Source organism: Ostrinia furnacalis, unplaced genomic scaffold (genome assembly GCF_004193835.3).
Source record: "Ostrinia furnacalis isolate ACB-3 unplaced genomic scaffold, ASM419383v2 OfSCF4162, whole genome shotgun sequence".
NCBI classification, from domain to species: Eukaryota; Metazoa; Arthropoda; class Insecta; order Lepidoptera; family Crambidae; genus Ostrinia; species Ostrinia furnacalis.
The window spans coordinates 641784-660398 of record NW_021134401.1 but is presented as its reverse complement, the minus strand read 5'-3'; the positions used below and the strand labels follow the sequence as shown (position 1 = coordinate 660398).

The following is an 18615-nucleotide window of genomic DNA, read 5'->3' as shown; positions in this document are numbered from 1 at the left end:
GGCGCGGACAGGTCTGGACGCAGGTGCTCGTAAGAAAATGGTTTCTGAATAAAAGAGCCATATTGTTATTACACGATTTACGCTTTTTTCACAATTTGAATTGGTTCTCTTACATCATTTTACCAAAAACTATTTTGGCGATAAATCTTAAAGCTATTGGTCTGTACAATGTTCCGCAAGCATGCATGCCTAAATTAAGATATTAAAGAGGTAAATACCTCGTGCACCTATGGAAATGAGAGCACTGCAATGTAGGTACCTATGCCCCTTATTGAACAATAGTTTTTAACACAGTAGAAAGCCTAATAATTCTTAGATATGATTTTAAATAAAATTAATTAACGGGCGTTATGAAAATCCTTAGGGGAGGCATTTGTCCAGCAGTGGACGTCATTAGGCTGAAACGAACAAACTAACGAAAATACCTAACTGTGGACATCTACCTATTTTGAAAAGAACGCCCCAAGTCCGTCCCTGCGCCGGGAAGGCGTCCGTGTCCTCCCTCTGAATGGCCGCTAACAAACTCTTTCACAAAAACACAATAATTACTTTACGCCGGATAAAAACGCTTTCTCGCGCGGACAAGGCGCCTAATTCGGCCCATGACTTATTCCACTTTCGCGCTCCTCACAAAAGGTCCTTTTTTGTCTTATTACGCCTCATTATGGGGCTTGATCGTCATTTACTTTTTGACTGGTAAGGTTGGGGCTACCCTCTGATGATTTTATTATATCGTGTTGGATCTGACACACAACCTTGTAGTCAAACTTTATGAGTCGCATACGCATTTGACATCATTTAACCAGATATATCGGAAAATTGGGTTGGTAAGGCCTGTATCTATACTATGTATACTTCTATACTAATATTATAAATGCGAAAGTTACTCTGTCTGTCTGTCTGTCTATCTTGCTTTCACGCCTCAACCACTGAACCGATTTTGATGAAATTTGGCGTTTAAGTCCCGGGAAAGGACATAGGATAGTTTTTATCCTGGTTTTTGAAACAGGGACGCGCGCGATAAAGTTTTTCTGTGACAGACAAAATTCCGCGCGAGCGAAGCTGCGGGCGGAAAACTAGTAGGTATAAACTTTAAAGTCAATCTTAGACGATGTAAGTACGTACCTACGAAGTTTTTGTTGGAATTATTAGGTACGCTTGATAATTTCGCAATACTAGCACCAAAATAGGCACTCAAAAGCATGTTAAATAAAGGGAAGAAAACACCGCCAACCTAAGATCATCATCGTAGTATTTTGCCATCTCGCTACGACTTTCGTAGTACGAACGTTGCTACGAGGCTACGATGATTCAATATCGCGTCTCTAGTTTCTTGTTATGGCGCAATATACACTATGGGGAAAGTGTAAAATGTCCAAGGATATTTATAAAAAAAAAATTGATCGAACAAAAGCGTGAACGCGCACATCAAAGTATGGGCGATCCACGGCGAAACTAACTGAAATATATTTTATGTTTACGTATTTGGTCCTATTTAGATCATCTTTCGCGCATGCACCTGTGCCATTTCACACAATAACGAACGAACTTATTAGATCACTTTTAAAACTTTAACTGTAGAAATCAGCATCATAAATTAAGGAGTCAGGTGAAGCGTTTAATTTAGAAAGATACGTAATAAAAGCGTTTAACCTATTTTAGGTAAAAAAATAAGATAATCAAAAGGTTAAGATGCTATCATCAATATTGAGTGCAAAACAAAAATACAAAAGCCAAATACGTAGGTACTTACCACTTAGAACAGCGGCTGGTCTGGCCATCCCTTCTTGAAGCCATCAGCACTCACAAACGCAGCCAAAAAAACACCTAGAAAGAGATGACCACATCAAACCACACAGAGATAAAAATTAAGAAATCCAAAATATACGTAATAATAGCTAAAGATGTACCTATTGTAAGAAATGAATGCACGGAACTAAAAATACGTTTCACATTTAGTAGGCAACTTACCTCAAGTGTAATTAACACAAATAACAATTTGATTGGACATAATAATAATTGATGATGCATCTTGCACTGCCAATATCAAGTAAATACATAGCAGATCTTCATCGGATAAAGATCAAATAGAACCGCGGACTCGGACACTGCGCACATCGCACGCACAACAAACAAAACTGAGGTCAATGACACATAGATGTCACTTCCAATTTTTTTTGACTGACGTTCCAAAGTAGCGTTTCGTTTCAACATTCAATAAAATCAAAGTAAAAATTCCATATTCAAATAATTTAAAAAAATGCTTGCAAAGTTTTGCCTTAGTACCTGTTGTTGTTAAAATCTTTTGTAATTTTAATTTTATTCACGAATAAATAAAAATATTACACCTACCTTTATTCATTTATTCACCAAAATGAGAACAAAAATGAACAACTATGGCTTTTTTTTTGTTGAAAGGCTCGAGAATCTAATTCATTCAGCCGATTTTTAAGTACATTCTTACTTATTTAATTACATAATCATTACCAAAGTCGCTTATATGCAGACTATAGCAACTTTGATATTGATACTAAACTTCTGACCCTTAAATGAAGTTAATGAAGTGAAAAATACTTCAGTATGATATTTTGGATGTTATTTCACATAATGATCACGGTCCTCAGCATTGAAAAATAACTTAGGACAGCCATTTTACAGTTATAAACTCGGTTGTGAAATTCAAATTGCTACTTAAACTCTCAATACAGTTCATTTAGAGAGCAAATTTCACAGCGAAATAACTGCGAATGCGTCCGTCGAGTTGGTCCAAGTTTTCTTTCCAACCTTTAATAAATAAAGCAAGAAGCTTTTGAAAGCCTTCGGTCATGAATGGATGACTCATTTTCGCCTAATTTGAACCTGCAAGTTGAACACATACCTAATGCGCTGATACAATTCGATTTTGGACAACGTTCTACAAGTGAAAGAAAAGGATAAAAAAATCGAAATCTACTACCTACTTAGTTAGTGAACTAAAAATAAACCTTCATGATTTTGTTAGATTACATACCTAACGATATTAGTTTTTTTCATTCAGAAGCTTTGTTTCTTTAATCTTCGTTCCCTGATGGTAGGTAGAAATGATAGGCAGGTTCAGGTAGGTACCTAACTTATAGGACCTTTAGACTATAATTATTATGTATTCTGTGCCTATAGGTATTATTAACGTCACGTTAAGCAGGGAAATGAAAACTTTCGTAGCATAGCTTAACAAACTCTTTGAGCCTTTCGATTTAATTAATAACATTAAACCATCGTCTGTTTAATTAATATCTTCAGTCTATCGTTTCGTATCGTTTACATAACACGCCAGCTACTAATAGGGTGAGGCGGCTGATTTGTTAACGACTCGTTACCGCGTGTTAAGCTATTACTGCTATTACCAGCGCCGAACTTTGCAAGACGCAGACCGCGGATGTAGTGCTTCTGGATGTGATGATCGTTCTACAAAATCCGACTCATGGTGTTTTTAGTATCGTGCGAATTTCATTACGAACGCCGGATGCATTCATGACACCTGCAAGTGTCATTTTCATACAAGTACTTACCTACTTATTTTTTGTAATGCGTGGAATACGCACGCGTTTATGTTAACTCAGTATCGCTCTCTAAATTGAGACAAAATCCATCAAGCTGTCCAAATCCATCATCCATGGCATGATGTCACTTTGCTTTGGCAATGGCAATGATGAGCCTTTGGCACTTGTGGCATCACAGAACATGAAACGTTTATATGTTCTGTGTTTAGCACATCCAGCGTGTCTTATCTTTGTACCGCGAAATCGCAAGCGCCTCGCGAGCACCGCTCAATCTGAATTATTGTGCAACTTGTGAACTAACCTTAATCACGCCGCGGAAGTTTTTCAATAAAACAAGCTTATCTGACAACTTAGTCTAAATAAACAGCTCTAAGACGCCCCTAATTATCAACTTAAACACTCGCGAAATTAGTTGGCACGTTAATTTAGTTACAAGCCGGTTTATGGAATGGAATATGCACTGTACGTAGATAGATAGGTAGGTAGCTTGTATTTAGCTTATTACTTGTTTAAAAGAAATATTTGAAACAAAATTTTAACGCGTCTAGGTCGAGATCGGTCGATGATAATGCGTTTCCCGTTTCAGTAGGATTTTTCAGAAACGGTAACAGTTGACACTTAAATTACTTGTAAGGTGAGGTAAGTAAACCTTATTAAAGCCTAAATTAATTAAGCTTTAAATTAAGTGCCTTATTAAATAAGCCGCGAATACTGACTATTATCTATTTGAACAAACACGATAGCATCTCCAAACTCCGCCCGCTAAAGCCATCTAACAGCGAGCGCCTGACGTTTCTGATGAGCAAACTTTTATCGCGGTAATTATTGCTCTCCGCGCGGCGCAGGAGATTGGCTCGGGGTATCGCGATCATCGCTCGGTGTTTGACTAATGTTAGTGCGCTTTGATAAGGCCTGTTCAAGTTTGCAGTATTTGTCAGGAAACAAGTCACATTACAAATTATTTGCTTGTTAACAAGATGTAATAATGATGCCAATATCACGAAACCTAAATCTACGTCATCTACGTAGCCAAGAAACAAATCTCGTGAAGCATGAAATAAATCAACTTCATTTATAAATCTCTAATAATGCGAAGGAATCACTGACGTTTACTTTATGAAATGAAAATCTGAATGTATCCCAAATCTTTTTATTAACGTAAAATAAAATCACATTTAAATATAAAAATAGCAACAAAATATACAAACAAATAGCTATAATAAAATTACTCCCATAACAACTATTTCATTAAATAATGATTATCAAATTTCAAGCACCACTTACACATAACAAAATAATTAAAATACTTCTTTAACAGTATATTTAGTAGTTATACTTTGGGCTTATTCCACTATTCCCCGTTGACGGGGAATAGTGGAATAAGCCGTTTTTTGTAAATCTGTCTTGCTTAAATAAAGATTTTGTTTTATTTTTTTATTTTGATTTGTTTTTGTTCGTAGTAAAATGATTTTAATGTACTTTATAATAAAATCAATGCAATTACGTATATGTGAATATCAATTGCAGTCTTATTTTATTTAAAAATGGCTTCGGCTATAATTTGACTTATAAAAACTACTGTATTAGCTTTTATAAAAGTGAATGAAGTTTGTATGAAACTCATAAATTACACCTTTCCAATAAATTGCAGTTATTCATTTTTTATGTAATGTTGTATTTAGTATAAAATATGACTTTTCTCTTATAAATATTAACAATTAAATCACAGCATTGATAAAGCTACCCTAAGTTTTTGCTTGCGTCTAAAAACAAGCATAACATATTAATTATCTGCTCCTTTCTGCTCGCTGTTTACCGACGACTCAACTGTATTGTGTAGTGCTCTAAAAATGTTAATTTAGTGACAAATATTATATTGAACTGTTTTCTCTCATATCTTATAACACATATTCCTTTGTCCGACTAAGAAAATATACCCTTCAGCAGTATTTTACGCATGAGCAAATTATATTCCAATAAACATTGTGCCAATAAGAAATACATTTTAAGCTAAGGTGACCCTTTGTTTCTGCATCTGCATGGCCATGGCTCTCTGCTCTGGCGACAGGTTCTCTCCTCTAAATCTTTTGTATCTGTGGAAAAAAAACAAGGTTTCTTTATATGACCCAAGACCTTAATTTCACGTAAATAGTAAAATGTTGCCAAGACAAAACCATATGACTCGCACTGTGAAAAAGTTATGAGATCTCATGTAGAGCCAGGGTTTGAAAGGATAATTATCATGATAATTATCGTGATAATAACAGGTGGATAGTTATCGGTTGATAATAATAAAAATGCTCTCGTGAAAATGAACTGTATTCGAAGTTTTCGAATGTGTATTTCCGCACTTCCGTCTAGTGGAGGGCGTTAATTAACATAAATAGTTATAAAACCTATCTATTTAGCTTTACAATGATCTAGCGTCAAAATATTTATGCGACTAGCGATGGATAACTTGACAACAATTAGCAACCAAAAACATAAAGCAACATTCGCAATCAGAATTTCTTATGAAACAAGATGACAAATGTATCTTATACTGTTGATAATTATCCGATAATTATCTGATATTTATCCGATAATTATCTGATAATTATCCGATAATTATCATGAAGCGTAATTATCTTGATATTTTCGAACCCTGTGTAGAGCCAAGCTTGGCGTTGGTCTCCCCTTTTAATCACTTAAAATTAAGTTAATAATTTAGTTACCTACTTATCTACTCAACACGTGTAAATCAGCCTTAAGATTTATATCTAGAAAAAATACTCACATCATATCGTAAAACAGTCTCTGTTCCTGGGACAGCGAGGGCTTGGTCTCTTGCAGCGCCGCCTCAATGTCCTCACGCTGCACCACCACAGACGACATGCTGCGGTCTTCGCTGCTCACCTATGGGGAGAACCATTTGATTAGAATACTTGACAGTTTGACATGAATGAGATGTCTAGATGCGACAGATTTCGCATGGTATACCCAATATAGATGACCCACGCTGAACTGTCCCACCAAACTCAATGACAGGGGGGCGCTACCATCGTTCATCTTTATGGTTTTCAACATGGCAAAAATTGGAACCAGCGATCTGGTATTGACGGTGGCGCCCCACTGTCAATGTCATGGATAGGACAGTTCAGTATTTTGGAACTACACACTGAACTGTGCCACCCGTGACATTGACAGGGGGGCGCCAACGTCAATACCGGACCGCTGGTTCCGATTTTTGCCATGTTGGAGACTACAGTCATATAGTTGAACGATGGTGGCGCCCCTCTGTCAATGAGTTTGGTGGGACAGTTCAGTGTAGGTCATCTATAAAGAGAAGCTATGACGTGACTTTTTTACTATTTGTTTATTTATTTGTTTAAAATTAAATTCTACTTAAAATCAGATTTTACAGTGAATTTAAAACTAATTACGTTCTAGGCCTGGGTTAAAGGTTACGCTCGGAGTTTCCTGTGTGAACAAATCGGGAATGAAGAGATCCGCAGTAAACCAAAGTAACCGACATAGCCCGCAAATTGCCCAATAGGCTAGTTTCCTAAAAAAAAATTTTTAGTCCGTCAATTTTAATATAATAAAATATTGGACACGTATATTTTTAATTGTCAATCAAACAAATAATTACAAAGTTGGTGCGTTGAAGTTCCACGCGACGTCACAAAGTGCTACACTTTTACGCACTCACTGACGTCACGGGCCTTTTCTATGGAAAAGTCACAGTTTATCTCTTTACATTTTCATTAGTTTTAAAAAGTGAAAAATACGTGTCGAGTAGTTTTTGATAATTTAACTGACGGACTAATTAAAACTCTTGCTTTTTTACCCAGGAAACATCCCTATTCAAGTGGCAGTGGGCGGGGCACATAGCTCGTACAGCTGATAGCCATTGGAGCAGAGATTCTCGAGTGACGACCACGGGCCGGGAGTCGTAGTGAGAACAGGCCTCTTACTAGGTAACCGACGATTTAGTGATGGTCGCAAGGCCGGTGGTTATGGAAATCCCTGGGGGAGGACTTTTGCCCAAAAGTAGACGTCATTTGGCTGAAACAAACTAACTCCTTACCAGCTGCGTCTCCAAGCGGCCCAGCTGTGCCGTGACGAGCAGAGACTTGAGGTCGGCGGGCGAGTAGCCCTCGGTCCGCGAGGCTACGTCCTGCAGGTCCACGTCATCAGACACCGTCACGCTCTTGACCAGCGTCCTCAGAACATGGCTACCCTGCTGTATCATCCATAACAGACGTCTTACCAGCTGCGTCTCTAAGCGGCCTAGTTGCGCGGTGACGAGCAGGGATTTGAGGTCGGCAGGGGAATAACCCTCGGTCCGGGAAGCTATGTCCTGCAGGTCCACGTCATCAGACACCGTCACGCTCTTGACCAGCGTCCTTAGTACTACATGGCTACCCTACTGTATCATCTACAATACAGACGTCTTACCAGCTGCGTCTCCAGCCGACCTAGCTGAGCCGTGACGAGCAGAGACTTGAGGTCGGCGGGTGAGTAGCCCTCGGTCCGGGAGGCTATGTCCTGCAGGTCCACGTCATCAGACACCGTCACGCTCTTGACCAGCGTCCTCAGTACTACATGGCTACCCTACTGTATCATCTACTATACAGACGTCTTACCAGCTGCGTCTCCAAGCGGCCTAGCTGCGCCGTGACGAGCAGAGACTTGAGGTCGGCGGGCGAGTAGCCCTCGGTCCGGGAGGCTATGTCCTGCAGGTCCACGTCATCAGACACCGTCACGCTCTTGACCAGCGTCCTCAGGACTTCATAGCGACCTTGCTGTTGAGGTATGATCACATATTAGTACATTTTAAATAGACGTTTTTCCCATTATTTGGGGTCGGCTCTCCTTGTTTTGAGGTGCCAGGGCTAGGCTTGTTCTAAGTACTAAACATTTTTTTAAATATTTTAACGGGGGCGAGGGCACGACGTAGCCGTTAACACGAGTCTTAGGTTATAATGACCATGCTCGTTATGTCCATTCCATTTCGTTTGCAGAACACCTGAGCCGTAACCTTGGCAGTCGATCTGTAAGGGCAAATTGATCCGAAGGTGAACGTATTTTATTAACTTTCGCAGGCCGGCGGTCGTGGCGCGGGTGTGACGTCACCTGGGCCGGCAGCGCGCAGTACACGTGTCGCTGCAGGCGGCCGGCGCGNGAGTAGCCCTCGGTCCGGGAGGCTATGTCCTGCAAGTACACGTCATCAGACACCGTCACGCTCTTGACAGGCGTCATCAGGACTTTATAGCGACCTTGCTGTAACACCTGCAGTGCGGCAGGAATGGCGACAGATTGTGAGGCGTGCCACCGGACCTGGTGTGACGACCACGACCACTCTGGCAAGAGTGTAGCGAGGAAGAAGAAGAAGCTGTATCATCTACTACACAGACGTCTTACCAGCTGCGTCTCCAAGCGGCCCAGCTGTGCCGTGACGAGCAGAGACTTGAGGTCGGCAGGCGAGTAGCCCTCGGTCCTGGAGGCTATGTCCTGCAGGTCCACGTCATCAGACACCGTTACGTTCTTGACCAGCGTCCTCAGTACTACATGGCTACCCTTCTGTATCATCTACTATACAGACGTCTTACCAGCTGCGTCTCCAAGCGGCCTAGTTGCGCGGTGACGAGCAGGGATTTGAGGTCGGCAGGGGAATAACCCTCGGTCCGGGAAGCTATGTCCTGCAGGTCCACGTCATCAGACACCGTCACGCTCTTGACCAGCGTCCTCAGTACTTCATAGCGACCTTGCTGTATCATCTACAATACAGACGTCTTACCAGCTGCGTCTCCAGCCGACCTAGCTGAGCCGTGACGAGCAGAGACTTGAGGTCGGCTGGCGAGTAGCCCTCGTTCCGGGAGGCTATGTACTGCAGGTCCACGTCATCAGACACCGTCACGCTCTTGACCAGCGTCCTCAGTACTACATGGCTACCCTACTGTATCATCTACTATACTGACGTCTTACCAACTGCGTCTCCAAGCGGCCCAGCTGTGCNGCGCGAGGTGGCGGCGAGCACGGGGCCCCGGGCTCCGCCCTCGGCTCCGTCCAGGCGCGCTAACAGCTGGTTGACTACTCGATCCGTCACGCCGGTGGAGTCGTGCCCGCGTCTGAGGCCATACAATAATGTTAGTGCGTTCAATTTCACCGACGACCTGATAAAGGTAGCAGGAACCATGCGATGTGGAAGTCTTTGGAGGAGGCCTATGTTCAGCAGTGGACGTCCCATGGCTGAAATGATGATGATGATGATTCACTTTCACACACCATAACGGAGACAATAACGCAACCTAAACCATTTCATTTCATGATTTATTCAGACACTATTCACTGCTATACAATTTGGGTACTTACTTTGGTGCGAGACTGTCAAACTCATCAAAGAACAAGATGCACGGCCTCTTCATGTCAGCTCTGTAAACAATAGATTTGGATTACAAAAAAAAGTATTTATTTCACAAAAGTACAATTTTATATGGCGGTGTCTGCACTAAACGTAAATGCTTGTGTACCGTAGTGGCCAGGACTATTTTCTTTAACATCACTGCAGTTTGATTATTTTCCGATAACGTCATCGATATAGCACACCGAATAAGTAAGTTGAAGCAGCAGTAGAACGCCCTGCAGCCATTTGGCCGAATTACGTCATGCGAAAGCTCTTCAGCAGAAGCTGCTGGATGGAAAAATGCTTTGTTTTATACGAACAAGGCAGGTATTTGACCGCAATCGCCCCTGATGTTAAGTGAGATGCTGTCTAGGATGGTACATAAGTGCTCGGTAAGTGCTTACTTGTCAAATATATCCCTGACAGCCTTCTCGCTCTGGCCGATGTACTTGGACAGCAGTTCGGGGCCCTTCACTGCTACCAGGCTCATGTTGGCTACGCGCGCCAGGCACGAGCCGATGTGAGACTTGCCCGTGCCCGGCGGCCCGTATAGCAGGATCCCACAGGACTGAGACGGGAAGAGCGCCGGGTACTAACGGAAAAAACAAAAGATTACTGCGAATTAGAAAGTAAAAGAACAGAAGGCAAGCGTGCCGGACACGAGCCGATGTGAGACTTGCCCGTGCCCGGCGGCCCGTATAGTAAGATCCCGCAGGACTGAGACGGGAAGAGCGCCGGGTACTGGAAGAAATAGATTGGATCATTAACATCGAGTCTAGTAGACAAACAGAAGACGAGTGCCGGACGTGTCCGGCTCGTGAGCTGATCTGACTTGCCCGTAAGGCCTTAGCCTCGAGTTTAGAGGGCAGCGGGGCGGGAGCGGCGGCGGCGCGGGAGCGGCAGGATCTTATGCGTAAAATCAAATAGACCGGTCCTCGAAAACAGCGGCGCAGCAGCGGGCAACGAGCGGGCAGCGGCGCGGGAGCGGGCAACGAGCGGGCAGCGCACTCCTTCTTTTGCCCACAATAAATCGAGCGTTAGGAATAAATTTGAATCTAAATAAAATTGTCGCCGTTGTTCAGACATTTCGTTTGCGAATAAAAACAAATATCTCGACAACACAACCCCGAACACAACACTTCGCCGCTAAAGCGCCGCGCCGTGCCCGCTTGTTTCGAGAACGGGTCTGCGTTGCCCGCCCCGCTCCCGCGCCGCCGCCGCTCCCGCCCCGCTGCCCGCTAAACTCGAGGCTGAGGCCTTAGGATCACGCATGATTGAGGCGGGAAGAGCGCCGGGTACTGGGCGGAATAAATAATAACAACTCTTTCTTATTTTCAACAACTTTAAATGATTTTTTCCAGCCTGATAAGTGTCTTGAATACTTTGTTTCTCAATGCCAGTCAATAGCAAGGATTGACTGGCATCACGTACCTTCCAAAACACAGATGCTTGTGATAAATGTCACTTTACAGCTTTAGGTTACTAAACTTTAATAATCGTAAAAGTCTGAACTAAGTTACAAACACATCAAGATAAATCAGCAAGATTACCAAAATTCAGAGCTAAAATTAGTATTGCAATCGCCATGACTTCGATAGCGATTCATCGTAGTTTCTATCAAAGAGAAAGCGATTATACCTCCACATGACGCATCTCCCTGGGTAGATACATTTTAAACCAGCCTTGCGGAAAGAAGACTTGTTTTCAACCGACTTCAAAAAAGGAGGAGGTTCTCAATTCGACCCGTATGTTTTTTTTCTATGTTTGTTACGCGATAACTCCGCCAATTATGAACCGATTTGAACAAATCTTTTTTCGGCGTATAGATGGTCCTCAAGGGTGGTCCCATTTAAATTCAATAATAGAAAAAACAACCCCCAAGGGTGGAAAATTGGGGATGAAATTTTTTATACGCAATATCTCCGCCGATTATAAATCAATTTGAATGATTATTTTTTTGTTGAATAGGTATTATCAAAAGGGTGGTTTCATGCGAATTTGAAGAAAATATTTCACCCCCAAGGGTGGAAAATTGGGGATGAACTTTTTTATACGCAATATTTTAAATTTTGAGTTTTTTTTGTGTTCACGCATTTGAAGTCGGTTTTATTTTTTAAAAAAGTTATGTTTGTCACTGAATAAAACATTTTATTTTCATAGTCCTCACCATCATAGGCCAGAAGATGCACTCGGTGAGTTCCCGTTTGACGTCATCGAGGCCTCCGACCGGCTCCCAGATGTCGAACGCGCTTTTCTTTTCTACATCTTTCGTCACGTCTTCCACTAAACGCGGCTTAGTTTCGGGGCTTGCTTCTAGAAAAAAAAATAACTTATTTACCTACATTTGATTTGACTAATTTTAGGTCCACAGTGAAATTCATTGTGACCTTATTATAAATTTGCCCGCGGCTTCACCCGCGTGAAATTTCGTTTGCCACAGATCGTCATAAATTATAGCCTGTATTATGTTAATCTGGGTTACAAACAATAATACTGTAAAGTTTCATCAAAATCCGTTCAGTAGTTTCTACGAAAAGAGTTACAAACAATTAGGCATCCAAACTTTCGCATTTATAAAATATTAGTAGGATAATTTAAAAATACTCAAATGATGATTGTCTCGTCCCATAATGTGAAAAGCATAAATTGAGTAAGACACACAATGCTAAAAGCTCGAATTTAAATAAAACTCATAATATGAAAAAGAAAATTAAATTCTAGAATTCTGAAGTGAGTGATGAATGAAATAAACATAACAACTGAATGTTGTCATAAATAAACTTACTCTTTTTCTTCACAGCCTTAAATATTTTCTTGTTGAGGTAGTCTGTGATGTCTCTGACGTTACTCCCGGCCGTGTCCATGGCCAGTTTGATGACGTCATCGTCTTCTACAGAGAACTCCTCGCGGATTTTCTCGTTGAGGAGGTGCTTGAATAGTTCTGTTCTTTCTTCCTGTGAATACAAAAAAAATATAACAATACCAAATGCAATAGCATGATTTTATTTATCTTTTGTTTATCATTGTAAGGGATTTCACAGTCACTTGTTTGACAAGCTATGATTATCATTAAGTAAGCATTAGCTATCAATCGATAAACTGTCTAACATTATTACTTTAACTTTAATGTAAATGAAATACCCAAGAATAAGGTAGAAAAAATACAATGTCATCAGCAATGGCATTTTTTTATAATTTTGGTGATGGCTTTAGATTAAGTCTGACGTATTAACGACGTGACTAATGCCCGTTTTCACCATTAATCCCTAATTTTTAAGCGACCCATATGAAAACAAAATGCCTGTTATGTGTTACCATAGGGGTCACTTAAAAATTAGGGATTGATGGTGAAAACGGGCATAAGCGTCCTACTAAATTATCAATAAAAATTACACATATTTTAAGTTTAAGTCATTCAAATGCTAGTAAATGTTGGTGAATGTAATTATGCAGTAAAGCAAGCTAATTAAGCGGATCAGCATACCTATGATTTTAAACGCGGGTCGACTGCGCCTAAAAATATGGTGTGCATAGGCCCTAAGGTCTGTAAGTTATTTCTACTTTTATTTATTTTCTGTTTTTGTATAAGGCCACTATTGCATGCCGTGGCAACCTATAATTAAGGCAGCACTTAGATTAAGTTATATACGTTGTAAATATTGATTATCTTCTAGTGTATGTCTTGATGGTTGTCCTATTAAATAAATAAAATAAAAATACAGTAAATGTGTATTTGAACCCTAACCTGTTCCAGCTCCGGTATATCGAAGTGCGCCGTGAAGAGCGGCTTCCCGCTGAACTGCCTCAAGGTGGGGTGCAGCGCCTTCACGCTCTGAGCCGTCATCGTCGTCATACACATTACACATCATACAAACACACATATACCCATTACACACTCACATTCATACTTACATCCTTCACGCACACACGCACACACACACACACACACACACACACACACACACACACACACACACACACACACATAATAATATGTACATACATACACACACTTCTATACAAAATACCTAACTACATTATATTTGTCTAGGGAAGAGCGGTATCACCTAACACAGGCTACACCTTATGCCTAAAGGGTGATTCTATTGTCAAAGATTTTGTAAAAGGTTTATATTGAAATAAAAATTATTATTATTATTTGAACCCTAACCTGTTCCAGCTCCGGTATATCGAAGTGCGCAGTGAAGAGCGGCTTCCCGCTGAACTGCCTCAATGTAGGATGAAGCGCCTTCACGCTCTGAGCCGTCATCAGCACGCAAACGCCAGAACACGTCTGGAGCAGCTGCTTTAGTACTACGGCTAGTCTGCGACAAAGTAAAAAGGTAGGTTATAAAATCAATTGTGATCAACTTAGATTGGACATTGGAATAAAGAATTTCACTTTCAATAAGCACAAAAATTATCTATGCCAGGGCCGCCCTGATGCAGCGAAATCATGGCCTGGTTGGTCGCGGCATTATTTCAAAGGCATTATGAGACTGAAGCTATCTGGCAATTACTAGCGACCTACCTAGGTTTTATCTAAAACAAAAAACCGCATCAAAATCCGTTGCGTAGTTTTAAAGATCAAAGCATGCCTAGGGATAGGGACAGACAGTGGAAAGTGAATTTGTTTTATACTATAGTGATTTCGACACAGCAAGATCATACACCTTAAAACCTAAGGAAATTTACAAAATGGGTAATGTACATTGTACAAGTTTATAAGATAAGAATTAAAGTCTTACTTAAATTCTTATCTTATAAACTTGTACACTTGTACTGGGTAAGTACCCAGCAACCCTTACCTTTGGTAATAAGCTATGTCCTGCAGCGAGGCGCCTTCAGTATTGGCCGGCAGCAGAGCATCTACGTCATCACACACCAGCACAGCAAGTCGACTCTCTCGGCACGACAACACAGCTACGCTTAAAGCCTCGGGAATGTCCTTGCGACCTTATTTTATTAACTTTAATTAATCATCAGCCTCACCTTTGGTAGTAAGCTATGTCCTGCGGCGAGGCGCCTTCAGTATTGGCCGGCAGCAGATCATCTACGTCATCACACACCAGCACAGCAGGTCTTCTCTCGCGACACGATAGAACGGCCGCGCTCAATGCTTCGGGAATGTCTTTGCAGCCTTATTTTAACTTTAGTTAATCATCAGCCTCACCTTTGGTAGTAAGCTATGTCCTGCGGCGAGGCGCCTTCAGTATTGGCCGGCAGCAGATCATCTACGTCATCACACACCAGCACAGCAGGTCTTCTCTCGCGACACGATAGAACGGCCGCGCTCAATGCTTCGGGAATGTCTTTGCAGCCTTATTTTAACTTTAGTTAATCATCAGCCTCACCTTTGGTAGTAAGCTATGTCCTGCGGCGAGGCGCCTTCAGTATTGGCCGGCAGCAGATCATCTACGTCATCACACACCAGCACAGCAGGTCTTCTCTCGCGACACGATAGAACGGCCGCGCTCAATGCTTCGGGAATGTCTTTGCAGCCTTATTTTAACTTTAGTTAATCATCAGCCTCACCTTTGGTAGTAAGCTATGTCCTGCGGCGAGGCGCCTTCAGTATTGGCCGGCAGCAGATCATCTACGTCATCACACACCAGCACAGCAGGTCTTCTCTCGCGACACGATAGAACGGCCGCGCTCAATGCTTCGGGAATGTCTTTGCAGCCTTATTTTAACTTTAGTTAATCATCAGCCTCACCTTTGGTAGTAAGCTATGTCCTGCGGCGAGGCGCCTTCAGTATTGGCCGGCAGCAGATCATCTACGTCATCACACACCAGCACAGCAGGTCGTCTCTCGCGGCACGACAACACAGCCACGCTTAGAGTCTCGGGAATGTCCTTGCGACCTTATTTTATTAACTTCAGTTAATCACCAGCTCACCTTTGGTAGTAAGCTATGTCCTGCAGCGAAGCACCTTCAGGGTTAGCCGGCAGCATAGCGTCTACGTCATCACACACCAGCACAGCTGGTCTTCTCTCGCGACAATATAGCACAGCCGCGCTCAGAGCCTCGCGAATGTCCTTGCGACCTTGTATTTTTACTTTAGTTAATCATCAGCCTCACCTTTGGTAGTAAGCTATGTCCTGCGGCGACGCGCCTTCAGTATTGGCCGGCAGCAGAGCATCTACGTCATCACACACCAGCACAGCAGGCCGTCTCTCGCGGCACGATAGGACTGCCGCGCTCAAAGCTTCAGGAATGTCCTTGCGGCCTTTCAATGAGCGGCACTGGACCACACGCGTCCATAGAGTCAGCTCTTTTTGCACTATGTGGCAGATTGCTGACTTTCCTGTGCCACTCAAACCTAGAAAAACATGAAAATGTTAATTAAATTACAACAAAGAACACACTTTGAGTGTGTTACAAATGATGATTTTACACTATACCCTCTTGTAACTGCAAAAAATACACATTTGGTTTATCTTACAACAGCACAAGATCTCGTAATAATATTAAGTAACATATAATCAGTTGACTCACCAGTCAGTAAAATGTTGCTTTTTATCTCAGAAACATTTTTGAATGTGGCCTCTCTATGTATTTCAAAGTATGCATGTGAAACAATTTTCTGGACTAGACTCTCCATAGACTTCATTGTTCTACAGTAGTTCTTGTAATCATACTCCAAATTAGACATGGGTGTCTTAGGAATATCTAAATCACAATCAGTCAAGCATTTTGCGGCTACAGTGCAGTGTCTAAATGACTCAGTGTTCAACAATGTGTATCTTAATTTTTCAGGTTTGAGTTTAAATTGCAGGAAGCCTTTACTTATCTGTATGTTTTGTTTTACCACCCCATCATTTATAAGGAACTTTTTACCAGAATGTGTATTCTCTATGACACAATTCTTGAATTTTTCTATGACCTCACTTTCAGTTTGTGTCATGTCTGAATAAGTTACTATATCTATATGCTCAGGCTGCTCAACTTTATCACCTATTATCGTAAATATAATCCTAGTTCCATTCTCTATATTGATTATGGCATTCAAAGCTTTTGGTATAAGCACTGTATGTATATTACTATTGTAATCCTCATGGCATAGGCTTTTAAATACCACACTGTCCACGGGCACTATCTCAACACACAGGTCATTCATTTTATTGTTATTATTCTCATTATCATTGTTTTCTTGTAAAATTGATGGGATATTCTGCATTGTTGCTAGCACTACAGTGGAATGCTTGTACTTTTCACCTAATAAGTCTTCATGAATGAAAACAATGTATGGGTGTATCAAATTCTTTTTGCCATCACTATCAATGGGCAAAGCTCGTAGTACTAGCCTGTCTAAAGTGTATAAATATGGCTGTAGAATTCCCTTGTTTATAATACCTATATTTTTGAGTTTAGAGTCTTCTAATTTAGGCACATTAGAGGTAGTTGGCGGCGGAGCATGGAACGTGTTGAAGGCATCTACTTTGACTACAATCCTACTGTTCGTGACCAGCAGGCCGGTTTGTTTGGGTGTAAACACTATCGGTAAAGATGTAGATATCCAAACAACAGCCTTTTGATTTGATACAACTAGCCTTAATTGATCTAAGATCCTTAACTGTAAAAGCTCTACATTGTGTTCCTGTAAAGAAAAAGATAAATTAGATGACTCATTTCATTTATATCTTGAAAAAGTAATAAGTACATGAAATAATTTATGTTGTGATAAGTAATCAATCAGTACTGATATATTATTAGTCATAAAACAAAGTTATGTTTTTATTTCAACAATAAGAAGGGAATATTTTTATCACAAATATAGAGCTTTTACCAATATTTCCTGGTCATCAGGACTATCAGTGTCTATGTACAGCTCATCCAACACTTTAACATCGCCATAGGGGGAGACAAAGACTTCCCACCCCTCTTCCAAACCCACCAGCCTACTGAAGATGGGGTTACATGCTATATGGCCTTCCGTCACGCTGCTGCTATACACCACCCACAGCAGTACGTGCTTATCTCTCAACAGGACTTGTACACATTGCGACTGAAAAAAGAACAACAAGTATTGTTAATATTGTTATCAATAACCTCACTTCATTAGCTAGTCCTTTGGTCGGCTATTTAAGGTGTACTCATACGTAGTTATAAAAAAAATCATGATATAAAATAGTAATGTTTAACTTTACCTTTTCATTATTTGTGCTGTACTTTGGACTAATATAAGCAAAGCAAGTCTTTTCGTGAGTGTAAACGACTTTCAGTTTCGCACCTCCTAACATTGTAATAAACACACAATTCTGCACTTGAGACCAATGAGTTATTGCGACTTAAGTACTTTAATTATCAGTATGATTTAGGTTAAACGAAAAATAATTATCTTATTGTTTTGCTTTTTTACTGCAATTTTGTACAATTTTGTCATGTTGACATCAGTTGACATTTTCTGACTTGACTTATGCGATTCGTTTCACATAAGTAATACTTTTATACAGTCTAAAATAGGAATTAAAATTTATTAGCCTCTATTGGACATACAAAAAAAAATATTTATTATAATTATTATTTTTTTCAAATAAAGTTTCTTGATTTTAATTACTATTCAAATTGTAAATTCTATTATAAAATTATTATTCCGTTGTAATGTTGTTGATAAGTAAAACGGAAAATAATTATACCGTTTCAGTTTTCCGTTTCATGTAAGTAGATATTATTCCTAATTAATT

At 40.7% G+C, this 18615-nt stretch overlaps 1 protein-coding gene across 1 annotated transcript; it reads right to left on the bottom strand.

Annotated features, from left to right (window-relative positions):
* Nucleotides 1-4675: 4675 nt before the first annotated feature.
* Pex1 (peroxisomal biogenesis factor 1) lies at nucleotides 4676-18330 on the bottom strand. The gene is made up of 14 exons (XM_028313203.1): nucleotides 18079-18330; nucleotides 17718-17936; nucleotides 16427-17528; nucleotides 16010-16250; nucleotides 14099-14252; nucleotides 12713-12881; nucleotides 12095-12240; nucleotides 10332-10519; nucleotides 9897-9956; nucleotides 9514-9652; nucleotides 8658-8714; nucleotides 8168-8326; nucleotides 6316-6434; nucleotides 4676-5632 (listed from the first exon to the last, which is right to left on the bottom strand). The coding sequence occupies exons 1-14, from the start codon at nucleotides 18169-18171 to the stop codon at nucleotides 5545-5547; spliced, it is 2934 nt and encodes a 977-aa protein (XP_028169004.1). The 5' UTR covers nucleotides 18172-18330; the 3' UTR covers nucleotides 4676-5544.
* Between the last annotated feature and the right edge of the window lie 285 nt (nucleotides 18331-18615).